This window comes from Lissotriton vulgaris, chromosome 1_1 (assembly GCF_964263255.1).
Source record: "Lissotriton vulgaris chromosome 1_1, aLisVul1.2, whole genome shotgun sequence".
NCBI lineage: Eukaryota > Metazoa > Chordata > Amphibia > Caudata > Salamandridae > Lissotriton > Lissotriton vulgaris.
Genome location: NC_141685.1, coordinates 1,257,358,054 through 1,257,375,069, shown reverse-complemented (window position 1 = coordinate 1,257,375,069; position 17,016 = coordinate 1,257,358,054). Strand labels below are relative to the sequence as shown.

The 17,016-nt window shown below is 50.7% G+C and overlaps 1 protein-coding gene across 1 annotated transcript in view; it reads right to left on the bottom strand.

Annotated features, from left to right (window-relative positions):
* NCKAP1L (NCK associated protein 1 like) overlaps nt 1–17,016 on the bottom strand; it is a 1,717,783-nt gene that overhangs the window by 1,388,966 nt on the left and 311,801 nt on the right. Inside the window, exons 9-10 of the mRNA XM_086964598.1 lie at nt 10,045–10,201; nt 5,649–5,705 (exon numbers count right to left, since the gene is read on the bottom strand). Of these exons, the coding sequence (XP_086820724.1) occupies nt 5,649–5,705; nt 10,045–10,201 (214 nt within the window). The remainder of the gene's footprint in view (nt 1–5,648; nt 5,706–10,044; nt 10,202–17,016) is intronic.

Genomic DNA, 17,016 nt, shown 5'->3' with positions numbered 1-17,016 from the left:
GCACTTGGTCTGGAAAAGCACAAACTCATAATTTAAAACAGAACACCATGTTTGAGGGTTCAATCAATCAATCAATCACGAAATTTATAGAGCGCGCTACTCACCCGCGAGGGTCTCAAGCCGCTTGGATGGGGGGGTTCGCTGCTGCTCGAAAAGCCATGTCTTGACGTGCCTCCTGAAGGCGAGATGGCCGTGGGTCAGTCATAGGTGGGTGGGGAGGCTGTTCCACGTCTTGGCCGCTAGGTAGGTGAAGGATTTTCCTCCGGTGGTGGTTCTGCGGATCCGTGGAACGGCAGCGAGGGCGCGGCTGGCGGAGCAGAGCTGGCGGGTAGGTGTGTAGAACGAGAGGCGGTTGTTGAGGAATACGGGACCCATGTTGGGGAGAGCTTTGTGTGCGTGGTTGAGGAGTCTGAACGTGATCCTCTTGCTGACGGGGAGCCAGTGCAGGGCTCTCAGGTGGGTGGAGATGTGCCTGTGTCGGGGGATGTCCAGGACGAGTCGTGCGGATGCGTTTTGTATGCGCTGGAGTCTTTTCTGAAGTTTGGCAATGGTCCCTGCGTAGAGAGCGTTCCCGTAGTCCAGCCGGCTGGTGACGAGGGCCTGGGTGACCGTCTTCCTGGTTCCAGTGGGGATCCAGCGGAAGTTCCTTCGGAGCATGTGGAGGGTGTTGAAGCAGGAAGAGGTGACGGTGTTGACTTGCCTGATCATCGTGAGGGAGGAGTCGAGGATGAAGCCCAGGTTGCGTGCGTGGTCCGTGTGCTTCGGAGGGGTGCCCAGAGCTGGGGGCCACCACGAGTCGTCCCAGGCGGAGATGGATGGGCCGAGGATGAGGACTTCCGTCTTGTCTGAGTTCAGTTTCAGCCGGCTGAGCTTCATCCATTCTGTGACGTCTTTCATTCCTTCCTGGAAGCTGGCCTTGGCAGTGGCGGGGTCGTTGGTGAGGGAGAGAATTAGTTGGGTATCGTCGGCGTAGGAGATGATGTTCAGGTTGTGCTTGCATGCGATGGCTGCGAGGGGGCTCATGTAGACATTGAAGAGGGTGGGGCTGATCGAGGAGCCTTGGGGTACGCCGCGGATGATCTTGGTGGCTGCTGCGCGGAAGGGCGGGAGATGGACTCTTTGGGTTCTGTCGGAGAGGAAGGAGGTGATCCATTCCAGGGCCTTTCCTTGGATTCCGGCGTGGTGGAGACGGGTTGTCAGGGTGCGGTGGCAGACCGTGTCGAAAGCAGCCGATAGGTCGAGGATGATGAGGGCGGCGGTTTCCCCGTTGTCCAGCAAGGTCCTGATGTCGTCGGTGGCTGCGATGAGGGCGGTCTCAGTGCTGTGGTTCGATCGGAATGTGGACTGTGATGGGTCAAGGGAGCCGTTCGTCTCGAGGAAGGCGGTCAGCTGCTTGTTGACGGTTTTCTCGATGACTTTTGCGGGGAAGGTGAGGAGCGAGATGGGACGGAAGTTCTTGAGGTCGGAGGGGTTTGCGGTGGGTTTCTTCAGTAGGGTGTTGATCTCCGCGTGCTTCCAGCTCTCCGGAAAGGTAGCGGATGCGAAGGAGTTGTTGATGATGTCCCGGAGTTGGGGTGCGATGATGAAGTCTACTTTGTTGAAGATGTGGTGTGGACAGGGGTCGGTTGGGGAGCCGGAGTGGATGGTGTTCATTGTGTGGGTGGTGTCTTCCTTGCTGACGGGGTCCAGATGCGGAGGGTGGTGGTGGGGGGCGCTGGTTCGGTGGTAGGGTTCGTGGTCCGAGGGCCAAAGCTGTTGTGTATATCGGCGATCTTGCGGTAGAAGAACGTGGTGAAGAAGTTGTAGAGGTCTTGTGATGGCGTTGTTTCTGGCATTGGGGTTGGAGAGCTCTTTCACGATGGTGAAGAGTTCCTTGCTGTTGTGGGCGTTGTTGTCCAGCCGTTCTTTGTAGGATGACCTTTTGGTGGAGCGGATCAGCTGGTGGTGTTCGGGGATGGCGTTTTTGATGGATGTCATGTTTTCCGCTGATTGGTCGTAGCGCCAGGCTTTCTCGAGGGCACGGCAGGATTTCTTGGAGTCTTTGAGATCGTTGGTGAACCAAGAGGCTTTTTTGCTGTCAGGGTTGCTTGGGGGGGTTCTTCAGTGGTGCGAGGGCATCGGCGCAGTCAGTGATACACTGTGTGAGGTTGCGGGCTGCTTCGTTGGGGTCCGTGGAGTTGGTGGGTGGGTTTTGGCTCAGGGAGGTGGTGAGCTGGTTGGTGGGGATCTTGCTCCAACATCTTTGGGGGGGCTTGATGCGGTCGGTGTTGGGTAGTTGTTTTCCTGAAGTTGAAATGGAGGCAGCTGTGATCGGTCCAGTGGAGTTCGGTGGCGTGGTTGAAGGAGACGTGGTTGCTGGAAGAGAAGACTGGGTCGAGCGTGTGGCCGGCTCGGTGGGTGGGGGTGTTGACCAGTTGCTTGAGTCCAAGGTTGGCGAGGTTGTCTAGCAGGGAGGTGGTGTTGTTGTCCTTGTTGTTCTCCAGGTGAAAGTTGAGGTCCCCTAGGAGGATGTAGTCAGAGGAGGCGAGAGCGAGCGGGCTGATGAAGTCTGCGATGGCTTCGCTGAAGTGGGTGCGTGGTCCCGGGAGTCTGTAGATGAGGGTCCCTCTGAGGGTGGTCTTGGGTCGGCGTGTATCTTGAAATGGAGGTGCTGGGCGGTGGCGATGGCGTCGTTGTTGTCGGTCGTGATGCGGATGGTGTTTCTGTGGACAATGGCGATGCCCCCTCCGGTTTGGTTGACGCAGTCCTTCCGGATGATCTTGTAGCCGTCCCGGATGGCTATGGCGATGTCGGGGGCTGAGGAGGTGTTCATCCAGGTTTCCGCGAGGAAGGCGACATCCGGCGCTGTGGAGTCAAGGAGGTCCCAGAGTTCGATGGCATGTTTGTGGACGGAGCGGGTGTTGAGCAGGATGCACTTGAGGTGGTTGTTGCTGGTGCCTGGCCTGGCGGGTTCGGTGCTGGTCCGGAGGTTGGTGAACTTGCAGGCGCGGCTAGAGAACGCTCCGTGGGTGCGTTTCGGGGTGGCTCGGTAGCAGGTTGGCTGTCGGCCGGTGTTGAGTGCAAGCAGGTTGGTGGCGTCGTACCTCAGTCAGGTGGGCTGGTTCCGGCGGGGTCCAGAGGTTCTGGCGCTGGGCGCGGTCTAAGCGTGGACGGGCGCAGACAGGCTTGCCTAAGGCGCCAGGGGCGTGCCCGCAGCGCGCCGCCGGTTGCGCGCCCGCTTCGCGGCTTCCATATGAGGGGCGGAGGGAGGGAGGGGCAGCTGGGAGGTGGGAGCGGGGCGGCCAATGGGAGAGAAGGGGGTGGGGCCGCAGGGACTCAGCGGCCGTGCAAAAACGGCGGGAAGAGACGGCGGGAGAAGCGGCGAGGGTCACGGAGGGAGGGGGGGAAAACAGAAAAAAAGGGGCACAGAAATGCGAGCACAGGGGTACAGAAATGAAGGGAAAAGCAGTCAAGTGGCGAAAAGTGGCAAAACGGAGGTCCGATCACACAGGGGGTACAGTGGTACAGAAATGAATCACAGGGGCACAGAAATGCGAGCACAGGGTTACAGAAATGAAAGGGACAGCAGTCAAAATGGCGAAAAGCGGCAAAATGGCAGGAAGGAGGTCCGATCACACAGGGGGCTGCGTGGCGGTTGGGGGGGAGCGACCTGCGTGGTGACAGGATCAGAGGTCGCTCCTTAATAATCGGAATTCATTTTTTATCCAAATTAACCTTTTTTCAACATTAGGATAATGAAAGACTGGGGGGGGGGTCATAATGCTGTAATCTATACCTTGCAGTTTGCATGCAGCTCTTTGATGACTGTTAATAGCTGATTGTTCTATGTTAAGATTAATTTATAAACTACAAGTGACAAAAGTAGCTCTTTGACAAAAGCAGTAACCCACTGAGTTATTTACATTATTTGCACTTTGTGATCTGCATGTACACGTTCTTTGCAGCAGGAATATCAACCCTCTGCGCTGCCTTATGATGAGTCAAACCTTCCACTAGACAAAACCTCAACCTCTCTCCAGGAAGAACATTAATCACCATAATAATATTTACATTTTTTATTGTCGCCTCAAAATAGCTGGAGGTCTGGAACGTTGCAGCGGGTGCTTTTCAAACCATAATATATCTGGAAACATGACGCTTCACCGAATGTCAGCACCCGGTGCAGTTGCACCTGTTGCTCTGCGCGAGTGCCGTCCCTGCAGAGATATGTGTGTGTAATCTGCTAATCACAAATTTGAATATTCATAAAGTGTCTTATAGCATTAATGTATCTGCTGTAGATCACTGTATGTAACCTGCATGTCCGACGTTTCAACTCTAACTTCAGAAAGTATTTCAGTTTTTATTGTGCTATGTAAATGGTCATCTTTTTCCTGATTCCCCCCACATTTTTTGCTCTGTCTGTTTTTGGGGATTTAGATCCCTGTGCATTTTAACCCTGGTAATCAGGAGTAAAGTGCCTGTGCTCCACCTTTACACATTGCTAAATTGGTTTACCCCTGACTGATATATTTAACTTGCTCATAGGTCCCTAGCAAACGGTGGGGGAAGTACACCCAGAGCCTGAAGTTAAATGCCACCTGTGGAGAGCAGCACCTATGGTGCCATCCAAAGGGCTGGCCGGTAAAACATGGCTTCATGACTACCCTGCGAAGCCTGACAGTAGCAGCCTAAAACCTGCTTTCTCACCTGCCAAAATAACCTTTTCTGACTGGCTAGAAACTCTACTTTTAATGATTGAGTCATCTCTAAATACAACGTGTCTCCCACAATGTAGGGTGACTCATTTAAAAGTAAAATATGTGAAATGATGTTTGCCATGTTCGCCCAATGACTAGCCCCAACAATGGTGGCGAGCTTCAGCCCAAAAACAAAAAGAATAAGGTACCTGAGCCAAAACTGGACATTTCATACCCTTTCTGATTCACATACACCTTGGCCACTTAATTGTTCGTTCGGACAATCTTAGGCTACAAGCTTGGTTGAACCTATATTCAATTCTGTATCCATCCATTTATTCATTCATTCGTCCAATATGCACTTACCTTTTCAACCGCCCATCCATGTACTCGGCTATTCATGCACCCACTCATCCATCTAACCATTGACCAATTATCACAGTCCCATACTCACCCATTAACACAAGCACACACATCAGTCAATCAATTACCTATACATGGTGATTAGTTTTCACTTGTAAAATGTCTAGACCTCATTGGTGACTTTGCAGGCACTTGTTTTGGGATACTTGCTCGCATGCCCCAGTTCACCTATAAATAGAGCCAAGAAATTCTCAGGAATTACGCCGAATATTATGCACCCCAGTTCTATTCAATATGTGACCTTCTTAAGAGTTGTGTTCGCCCGGTGCTCAAAAAGTTGGAAATAAGGCCCAAATTACTTTCATGGTGTCCCATAAATACCAGAAAAGCGAACAGGATGTAATGAAAAATAAAGCCCGCTGGTCTCAAAACACAGAAAAGAAGGCAGAACTGATAACAGAATTAACTGATGTCAACTGAAATATTAGGCACAGTATGTGTGTGGTGCCTCATTATTTCATTACTTAACACTACTCTTTACCAGTTTAACATGAATTACTTTTATTTCATAACCACAATGAACAATGTAACGAGGCTTCCCTTTACCTGTTGGTCACTGCATGCTCCTTGCATTCCTTGACGTCATTGATTCGTTTCCCATAACTAGAGAGAGAGAGAAAGCAAACAGTTGTAACTAGTATATGGATGATTACTCTTTGCTTGTCGAGATCTAGGTAGCCCGGAGGTACCAGACAATTTTTAATTTGAGCCGGTGGTTTCTGGTGCTCAGCACCAGACTTACTCATCAAAACCTGCGCTTGAGCACAAGTTACGGACACATTCATTTTTGGTAGGTACAGGGAGATTAAGTGATTCGTGGTGAATCACAGAATGTTGCCGATGCCGAGGCTTTAACCTGGTTCCCCAGCTTCCAGGTTGGTAGCTCTGGCCATTACACCACATCCTCTCACCCCACTTGTAGGGTTTCATGCCTTCTGTTTTATGTTGAAGAAATGGGCTGGTAGAAGTTGCCTCCTGATGAGAGCCCCAGCACTTATTTTTTTACAAATTAACCACTGTACCAGAGACATCAGAATTGACCTGGTTTGGATGGCAAAACGGGAGCAACAGACAAAACTCAATTTTAAATAATTCAAGCAATATATTATATATCTAAATAAACAATTGAACTGACTTGGTATCCACTTCATTTATTTGCAACAATACAAATGCGTGGCTACGAGTGAGGGGAAATGAGTTTAACTATCCCAGCAGCAGAAACCTTAGCCATCATAGGTGCTACTAGGTATATTTTTATTTATTTGTTTATTTGTGTTTTATAGAGTGCAAACTTGACCCATTATGGTATTAGAGTGCTTTACAGGATTAACAAGTTGTATACAATGGACTTAGAAGGGGGGATGGAATCATTTGGGATAAAAACATGTAAATACAGTTTACGAGAACAAGAGGTCCCAGATCCCAGGTGGGATGCCAGGAGGTGCCGGGTGGATAGCATCCTGATAATCCAAGGTGTGGCCGTAATTGGAAGTAGAATAAAGTTACTGAGGTGATTTCAAAGCAATATTTAGGAGAGGAATTTGCTAATTTGGAAGGTTTTGACCTCCTTTTTAAAGCATGCCAGAGATGCGGCCGAGAGTGAGTTCCATATTCTTGGTGTGGCCCCACAGAAGGCTCGATTGTAAGTTGGTTTTTTTCGCAAGCGTGCTGGTTGGAGCAAGAGGTCTCGGTTGGACCAGGAGTTTCTGGATCGTCTGGATACCACGAGTTTCTGGGAAAGAAATGCAGGGGAGTTTGAGTATAGAGCCTTGTGTGTGATATTTGCCAGTTTAAGTTGGATTCTGGCCTCAAGAGGAAGCCAGTTCAGAGCTTTCAGGTGTGGTGAGGTGTGGTCGTATTCCCTTGAACCTGTTAGTAGTCTGGCTGCCGCGTTGAGGCAGGCTTTTAATGGGGCAGGGAGATTTTGGGTAGACCCGACAGGGTAGAGCATCCATATTCCAATCTAGAGATGACTAGTGCCTGGACTGCCCTTTTTAGGTCGCGAGTGTCAAGTAAACTTTTCAGTTTTCTTAGGTAGCTCAGGTGAAATCTGGCTGATAAGGCTATCGAGTTGATGAGGTCATGCATGTTTATGCTGCAATCTAGGGTTATTCCAAGGGATTTGGCGAAGTCCGCTATGGTCGGTGGGCAGTTTAAAGCTGTGATCGCCTTAATCCATTCCTGAATGTCAAGTTTGGTTTTGGGTGGGGAGATTGGGAGAAATTCAATTTTTTTGCCTTGAGTTTGAGCTGGTTAGAGGTAAGCCATCGGACAGTCAATTTCAAGGCCTCATTCAGGGATAAGAGATTTTGCTGTAGATCTGGGTGTCGTCGGCATACGCGGTGCGGTGCGTAGTACTTTGGCTAGCGGTTCGAGGTAAAGATTGAAGAGGGTAGGGGACAGGGCTGATCCTTGGGGGACTCCAACCATGATCAGAGAGGGAGTGGACCAGGTACAGTTGATTAGGAATCTGTGAGCAGTTCTGGAGGAAGGACCTAAACCATTCAAGAACAGGGCCATCCAGTCCCATCCTGAGCTTAAGGCGTTCAAGGAGTTTTTCGTGGTTGACCGTTTCGAAAGCCGAGGATAGATCTAGGAAAATTAGGAGACAGGTTTTAACTTGATCAAGGGCTTCGGGGGCATCTTCCATGATGTGGAGAAGGGCGGTTTCAGTGCTGTGTCCTGGCCTGAATCCGGATGGAAAGTCGTCTAATAGATGGAAGTTGGTGATTTGTTGGCTCAACTGCTGTTGCACACATTTCTCCAGAACTTTAGCTAGGATTGGGATATTAGATATAGGTCTATAGCTGTTAGGGGAAGCAGAATCCAGCATAGGTTATCTTTAGATAGGGAGGACATTGCCTAGTTTTTAAAGAATCAGGTATCGACCCCTGTAGAAGGGAGGTGTTGATTATTGCTGTCTAAATAGGAATGATAGATTGAGAGGCGCAAGCTAAACAGTTAGAGGGGAGTGGGTCATTAAAGTGGTTGTTCAGGTTTAAGGAGGATAGAATTTTTGAGATGGAATGTTCATAATAAACTTTGAAGTTAGACCAGTGCATTTGGTTTTTGGGTGATGTCTGGGGGGCAGCGCAGAGAGAGGAGGCAGAGAAGGGGTTGGGAGGAAGTGGCAGATCTATGTTTGTTTCCTAAGGCAGTGATTTTGTCAGAGAAGAAGGAAGAGAATTCCTCACTTGATATTAGGGATTTAGGGGTTTCTTCAGAGGTTTTAGCCAGTTTGTTAGATTAGCTTTTGACCATTTCGAAGAGCTTGCGAAGGTCTGTTCTTGGCGTTCTCCAGTTCTGATCTGAAGAATTCTTTTTTTGAGTTGATGATGTTCCTATTAAAGGCATTTCTGGTCAGGCGGAGACGTTTTAAATGTGCGACTGTCTCCAGTTACTTTCGGTCTGCTGGAGGGATCTCCTCTCATTGTTGGCTTCACTAACACACAGGGACACCTGGTACTACTGTGAGAGTTGCTCGAAGAAAGCAAGGTCATCTGGCTGCCATCTTGTATTCAGCACTAAGAAGTATTTTGATTGGATATCTTCCCTCACCAGGTGTCATCATTCCCTTGCTTGACCAGCCATTGACACTTATCTATATTGTGGAAGTCTCTCTCTCTCCACATATCTGTAAATGTCCGCCTCTCACTTGTTGGTCATCTACACTATTTTAAACAGGATAGTGTTGGTTTATTTATAAGCTGTATCTTGGGCTTCAGTCCACAAGTGAATAGGCAAAGAGAATCTTTCACTACCCATCTTCATTCCCAATGCGGAGGTAATAACAAGGGCTCCACCCTTTATATCTGTGTCGCTTCAGTGGACAAACCAGTCAAGACAGGTAGGGGGGCGAACTTAAAGATCCTTTGGTCACCACACCTGCAGCCTGATCTTTCTTTTTCATCATTTCACTTGAGGAATATTTGACCTATGCAGTGATTTATTTAGCCTATGCGTCAAATATATGTTTTTGGAGATTTTCATGAATTGTGTATGCTCCTGCAGGAAAGCATAACATTCAATGCAGATGATGTCTGTTTTGCTGGAGCCCTGAGAATATAGCAGTAGCACTCAAGAACGTATTCACAATATTTGCACCCCTTTCTTCCAGACACCCCCAATTCTGCTTCTCTCACCATTGTCATTGGCACTTTGAGCATTATATTTGTTATTATAAATGGAGCATAAGAAGTGTGCAGATGTGTATCATTTTTCTCTGCATTCACATCAAGTAGGGATACTCATGAGTAGCAGCTGGTACCCCTAGTTTTAGGGGTCATAAAGGGAATGACCAGCACAAACGATGAGAAGGACACCAAAAGCTATGGTAATGTTGTGTAGTTTTCCCTGCCTGTTTTTCATTTAGATCCTCAGTATCAAATAGGAGGCATTTAAAGGGTTACGGGTAGGGAAAGGAGTCGGTCCAGTGAATTTAGTAGCATTTAATGGACGGTGTTGTCACTTTGGCTACCTCTAGCATTTTGGTGAATTTATGTCCATGTTGTTGACCTGCTAGAGAGCAGTCTCATGCTTGCCATTCCATGTTCACCAGTTAGTTCGATGGGAATAAAGTAAAGATCTCATGCTGGATCTGGGGCATAGAATTTCACATTCCTCATAAGTGGGTATTCTTGCAAAAGGACATTACATCATCTTACCCATAGCATCAATTCTGTCTGCTTCTGGGTCATAAAATAATGTTTAAGTAAGAACACATCCTACTAGGCAGTGATCAACAGTCCAGTTGACAGAGATGATAAGTTTTCAATGGCCCTAACATTCTCAAATATTTGATAGCCTGGCATCAAGGGAAGATTCAGAGGTAGTGTGGGTATGTAGATTAGGATCCTTATGGTGAAAGTTCTAATGTCTCAAGAAGCACACAAACGATGTCATGTAACTCTCAGGCACATGTACTAAAGTTTAAAGTCTTTACCCTTTAATGCTGCCAAAAAACTCCTCTATGACCTTATGAATGTGGAGAATTTCATCTCGAATCAGTGTTATGCACAGGGAACCTTGAAGTGCCAGCTTCCACAGATCCAGACACTGTGGATTGGTGTTCAGGATCCCATGGGTCAGCAAGAATCCAACTATAAAGAAAGGAAAACAGTAAGGGAAAAGCTTTGTACTATATTTTGGTCATTGATAGCAGTAATTCCAAATACCATATCATAGTTGTGCACTCACACTCTTGATGTAGGAAGCAGACTAACAACAGAAATGAGAGAGTGGCTACAGATTTCAGCATCACAGAACTGTCTTATTTCTCTTAACCGATGATAGGCCAGAATCCATGAATGAGTGTCAAAGATACTGCGCCTACTTACGGTGAACCTTCTACTAATTGTAAGTAATATAAATTAACTGTAATCCAGAACTGCATCTACCATAACACATCCTTGAGAACTGGTGCTGTTCTGGCAAGTTGTATGCACCCTGACCACCTTTATTCTTTTAATGGTGTATATATATATATATATATATATATATATATATATATATATATATATATATATATATATATATATATATATCCTTTTTGAAATCTCCCGCCCTTCTTTCAGCGCTCCCGGAAAAAACGGGAAACGGACTCCGTAGTAGTATGTGGTTTTAGCAGGTCTTTATTTCAATTGCCACCACCGTCAGACGCGTTTCGGGTAACAGGTACCCTTGTTCACTCACAGAAACGCTGTCCGCCGACATTTTTATAAGTATGCTGTGTGTTTTTTTGTGAGAATGACGTATCTCTCCCCAGTCACATGATGGTAATAGACATTGAAGAGAAACTATGCACGTTTAACCCAGCTAGTTATTCAAGTCAATACGACCTAGGTTACATATAAAATTAATCATTGTATTAATACTTAATAATTTTTAAAGACACAGTGTATTTCGACATGTAAAGTGCATTATACAGTGTTAAACGATGCCCGATTTACAGATACCATTTACCCCGAATAAAGTTCATTGATATTCGCGTCATGCTAAAAACATTTCAGAAAATACAAGAATTTGTTTAAAAGCATATTCTTAAAAGTCAGCAATGATGTATAAATATATACATATATAATACAAGAATATAAACATAAATATAAATCTATATTGACTGGTAATGGTATAAAAATTTAAATCTGTAAAGGCATTTTTACGATGATACACAACATGGCATAAATTCCTTATTCAGTTCGCGGACACAATACTGTGCCTCTATATTTTACAACTATGTCAAGAGGGGGAAGATGTATATCCCTAAAGTTCGAGGGTCGTATGTATTGATATTTGATAAGATCATCAATGCAGTGCCTTAGCTGGTTCTAATAAAAAGTGCATGTAAGATAAATATGTGCTTTGTGCCGTTAAAAGATATACACATCAAAAATGCGACTGTGTATATTATGCTACAGTAAGTTAAAAAAAAAATATATATATATATACGCACACAGCAGCTTAATCTGAAAACTTGCAGACACTAACTTAAGAGAAGGCATCCTTCTCAGACTCTTTCTCAGATAAAATGCAGTGAAATTGCTTGGTAGCAGATGTGACGAGTTCTCTTTTTAGGTTCATGGAACTACCCCTTTTTCATTTTGATTAAGTGGAATGAGCAACTCACTCCAGTGGCATAGCGAGGGTGCCATGGACCTTGGTGCATGCAAGGAACATGGGCCACCTGGTCATTGGCTTGGAAGTTGACACAGCAATAATCAGGGTTCAGTGTCTCGTAGCCTTTTAGGCTCCGCTGCTTTGCTCCAAAACATATAGCTACCCCCCTGCCTCGGCCTAAACTCTTGATCACAAATAATTCCAGGTACTAAGGGCCTGATTATGGGTTTGCCAGTGTTGGAGCGGGACCGCGCGGCACCTATACTGCTAAACCTGTGGTTAACCTGCCCACCAGGTTTCTTCAGATCTGGTGAGCGGTTCTTTGGTGTTACCATGGCAGTGCGTATTTCAGTAGGCACCACAATGGGACCATCAAAATAAGTACCTGCATGGCATGGACTGCAGAAGTCCAGGCCATGGAGGTACTGGGGTGCATATTCAAAGGGGACACAACCAGGGGCGTAACAAACGCCCCCGCAGCCCCCGCGCTGATGGGGGGGCTCACTCTCTACAGTTAATGAAGGGGGCCCCGGCCCCCTCAGCTCTTCTGAGAGCTGTGAGAGAGGTCTGCGCTGAAGCAAGCCTCTCTTCCTCTGCGTCTGAAGCAGGTGCAGCCTGCTCGGAGCCCCTCACCCCCTCCCTCTGAATGAAGAGAAACAAAGTATTAATATACATTGTTTCACTTCAGTCAGAGCCAGAGGCAGTCCCCGAAAGAGGATGGGGGCCCCAGAGACAGCAGTCTCCACTGCTCCTCTGAGGCAGCACAGAGCCCGGCCCTCTCTCCTCTCGATAAACAAAGCGCACCCCACAAGAAAAGAGAAGAGACAGGGGCAAGGATGGGGTGGGGTGGGGGCCCCACCCCACAAGAGAAGAGAAGAGACAGGGACAAGGATGGGGTGGGGTGGGGGCCCCACCCCACAAGAGAAGAGAAGAGACAGGGACAAGGATGGGGTGGGGGGCCCATCCCACAAGAGAAGAGAAGAGACAGGGACAAGGATGGGGTGGGGGCCCCACCCCACAAGAGAAGAGCAGAGACAGGGACAAGGATGGGGTGGGGGGGCCACCCCACAAGAGAAGAGAAGAGACAGGGACAAGGATGGGGTGGGACAAGGATGGGTGGGGGGCCCACCCCACAAGAGAAGAGAAGAGAAGAGACAGGGACAAGGATGGGGTGGGGGCTCCACCCCACATGAGAAGAGAAGAGACAGGGACAAGGATGGGGTGGGGGCCCCACCCCACAAGAGAAGAGCAGAGACAGGGACAAGGATGGGGTGGGGGGCCCACCCCACAAGAGAAGAGAAGAGACAGGGACAAGGATGGGGTGGGGGGGCCCACCCCACAAGAGAAGAGAAGAGAAGAGAAGAGACAGGGACAGGCCCCCATCCGAGAAGAGACGGGGACAAGGATGGGGTGGGGGGCCCACCGCACAAGAGAAGAGAAGAGAAGAGAAGAGACAAGGACAGGCCCCCATCCGAGAAGAGACAGGGACAAGGATGGGGTGGGGGGCCCACCCACAAGAGAAGAGAAGAGACATGGACAAGGATGGGGTGGGGGGCCCACCCCACAAGAGAAGAGACAGGGACCAGGATGGGGTGGGGGGCCCACCCCACAAGAGAAGAGAAGAGACAGGGACAAGGATGGGGTGGGACAAGGATGGGGTGGGGGCTCCACCCCACAAGAGAAGAGACAGGGACAAGGATGGGGTGGGGGGGCCACCCCACAAGAGAAGAGAAGAGACAGGGACAAGGATGGGGTGGGGGGCCCACCCCACAAGAGAATAGAAGAGAAGAGACAGGGACAGGCCCCCATCCGAGAAGAGACAGGGACAAGGATGGGGTGGGGGGCCCACCCACAAGAGAAGAGAAGAGACATGGACAAGGATGGGGTGGGGGGCCCACCCCACAAGAGAAGAGACAGGGACCAGGATGGGGTGGGGGGCCCACCCCACAAGAGAAGAGAAGAGACAGGGACAAGGATGGGGTGGGACAAGGATGGGGTGGGGGCTCCACCCCACAAGAGAAGAGACAGGGACAAGGATGGGGTGGGGGGGCCACCCCACAAGAGAAGAGAAGAGACAGGGACAAGGATGGGGTGGGACAAGGATGGGGTGGGGGCCCCACCCCACAAGAGAAGAGAAGAGAAGAGAAGAGACAGGGACAAGGATGGGGTGGGGGCTCCAGCCCACAAGAGAAGAGAAGAGACAGGGACAAGGATGGGGTGGGGGCCCCACCCCACAAGAGAAGAGAAGAGACAGGGACAAGGATGGGGTGGGGGGCCCACCCCACAAGAGAAGAGAAGAGAAGAGACAGGGACAGGCCCCCATCCGAGAAGAGACAGGGACAAAGGATGGGGTGGGGGGCCCACCCCACAAGAGAAGAGAAGAGAAGAGACAGGGACAGGCCCCCATCCGAGAAGAGACAGGGACAAGGATGGGGTGGGGGGCCCACCCCACAAGAGAAGAGAAGAGACAGGGACAAGAATGGGGTGGGGGGCCCACCCCACAAGAGAATAGAAGAGAAGAGACAGGGACAGGCCCCCATCCGAGAAGAGACAGGGACAAGGATGGGGTGGGGGGGCCACCCACAAGAGAAGAGAAGAGACATGGACAAGGATGGGGTGGGGGGCCCACCCCACAAGAGAAGAGAAGAGACAGGGACAAGGATGGGGTGGGGGGCCCACCCCACAAGAGAAGAGAAGAGACAGGGACAAGGATGGGGTGGGACAAGGATGGGGTGGGGGCTCCACCCCACAAGAGAAGAGAAGAGACAGGGACAAGGATGGGGTGGGGGGGCCACCCCACAAGAGAAGAGAAGAGACAGGGACAAGGATGGGGTGGGACAAGGATGGGGTGGGGGGCCCACCCCACAAGAGAAGAGAAGAGACAGGGACAAGGATGGGGTGGGGGCCTCAGAGAGCAAGAGCAAGAGACAGCACAGAGCAGTGCTCGGGACCCTGACAAGGGTGGGAGTGGGGACCCCCAGACAGAGTATTCTCCAGGGCAAAGCTCACATGAGAAGGGACGAGGCAGCAAAATGGTGCCCTCAGGTAAGCACTCTTGTTAGAACACACCATGGGGGTCCGCAGGGAGAGGGAAAGGGGAGCCGAGAAGGGTGCAAGGCAGAGGGGGAGAAGGATGCAAGGTAGAGAAGGGTGCAAGGCGGAGGGGAGAAGGGTGCAAGGCAGAGGGGAGAAGGGTGCAAGGTGGAGGGGAAGAAGGGTGCAAGGCAGAGGGGAGAAGTGTGCAAGGCAGAGAAGAGAAGGGTGCAAGGCGGAGGGGAGAAGGGTGCAAGGCAGAGGGGAGAAGTGTGCAAGGCAGAGAAGAGAAGGGTGCAAGGCGGAGGGGAGAAGGGTGCAAGTCAGAGGGAAGAAGGGTGCAAGGTGGAGGGGAAGAAGGGTGCAAGGCAGAGGGGAGAAGTGTGCAAGGCAGAGAAGAGAAGGGTGCAAGGCAAAGAGGAGAAGGGTGCAAGGTAGAGAAGGGTGCAAGGCGGAGGGGGAGAAGGGTGCGAGGTAGAGGGGAGAAGGGTGCAAGGTATAGAAGGGTGCAAGGCGGAGGGGGAGAAGGGTGCAAGGTAGAGGGGAGAAGGATGCAAGGCAGAAGGGAGAAGGGTGCAAGGCAGAGGGGAGAAGGGTGCAAGGCAGAGGGGAGAAGGGGTGCCAGGCAGAGAAGAGAAGGGTGCCAGGCAGAGAAGAGAAGGGTGCAAGGCAAAGAAGAGAAGGGTGCAAGGCAAAGAGGGGAAGGGTGCAAGGAAGAGAGGAGAAGGGTGCAAGGTAGAGAAGGGTGCAAGGCGGAGGGGGAGAAGGGTGCAAGGTAGAGGGGAGAAGGGTGCAAGGCAGAGAGGAGAAGGGTGCAAGGCAGAGGGGAGAAGGGAGCAAGGCGGAGGGGAGAAGGGTGCAAGGTGGAGGGGAGAAGGATGCAAGGTGGAGGGGAGAAGGGTGCAAGGCAGAGGGGAGAAGGGTGCAAGGCAGAGATGAGTGGGTGCAAGGCAGAGGGGAGAAGGGTGCCAGGCAGAGAAGAGAAGGGTGCAAGGCAAAGAAGAGATGGGTGCAATGCAAAGAAGAGAAGGGTGCAAGGCAACGAGGAGAAGGGTGCAAGGAAGAGAGGAGAAGGGTGCAAGGTAGAGAAGGGTGCAAGGCGGAGGGGGAGAAGGGTGCAAGGTAGAGGGGAGAAGGGTGCAAGGCAGAGAGGAGAAGGGTGCAAGGCAGTGGGGAGAAGGGAGCAAGGCGGAGGGGAGAAGGGTGCAAGGTGGAGGGGAGAAGGGTGCAAGGTGGAGGGGAGAAGGGTGCAAGGCAGCGGGGAGAAGGGTGCAAGGCAGAGGGGAGAAGGGTGCAAGGCAGAGAGGAGAAGGGTGCAAGGAAGAGAGGAGAAGGGTGCAAGGTAGAGAAGGTTGCAAGGCGGAGGGGGAGAAGGGTGCATGGCAGATGGGAGAAGGGTGAAAGGCAGAGGGGAGAAGGGTGCAAGGTAGAGAGGAGAAGGGTGCAAGGCAGAGGGGAGAAGGGTGCAAGGCAGAGGGGAGAAGGGTGCAAGGCAGAGGGGAGAAGTGTACAAGGCAGAGAAGAGAAGGGTGCAAGGCAAAGAGGAGTAGGGTGCAAGGCAAAGAGGAGAAGGGTGCAAGGAAGAGAGGAGAAGGGTGGAAGGTAGAGAAGGGTGCAAGGCGGAGGGGGAGAAGGGTGCAAGGTAGAGGGGAGAAGGGTGCAAGGCAGAGAGGAAAAGGGTGCAAGGCGGAGGGGGAGAAGGGTGCAAGGTAGAGGGGAGAAGGGTGCAAGGCAGAGAGGAGAAGGGTGCAAGGCGGAGGGGAGAAGGGTGCAAGGCGGAGGGGAGAAGGGTGCAAGGTAGAGAAGGGTGCAAGGCGGAGGGGGAGAAGGGTGCATGGCAGATGGGAGAAGGGTGAAAGGCAGAGAGGAGAAGGGTGCAAGGTAGAGAAGGGTGCAAGGCAGAGGGGGAGAAGGGTGCAAGGCAGAGGTGAGAAGGGTGCAAGGCAGAGGTGAGAAGGGTGCAAGGCAGAGAGGAGAAGGGTGCAAGGCAAAGGGGAGAAGGGTGCAATGCAAAGGGGAGAAGGGTACAAGGCAAAGGGGAGAAGGGTGCAAGGCAGAGGGGAAAAGGGTGCAAGGCAGAGGGGAGAAGGGTGCAAGGCGGAGGGGGAGAAGGGTGCAAGGCAGAGAGGAGAAGGATGCAAGGTAGAGAAGGGTGCAAGGCGGCGGGGGAGAAGGGTGCAAGGCGAAGGGGGAGAAGGGTGACAGGCAGAGGGGAGAAGGGTGCAAGGCAGAGGGGAGAAGGGTGCAAGGCAGAGGGGAGAATGGTGCA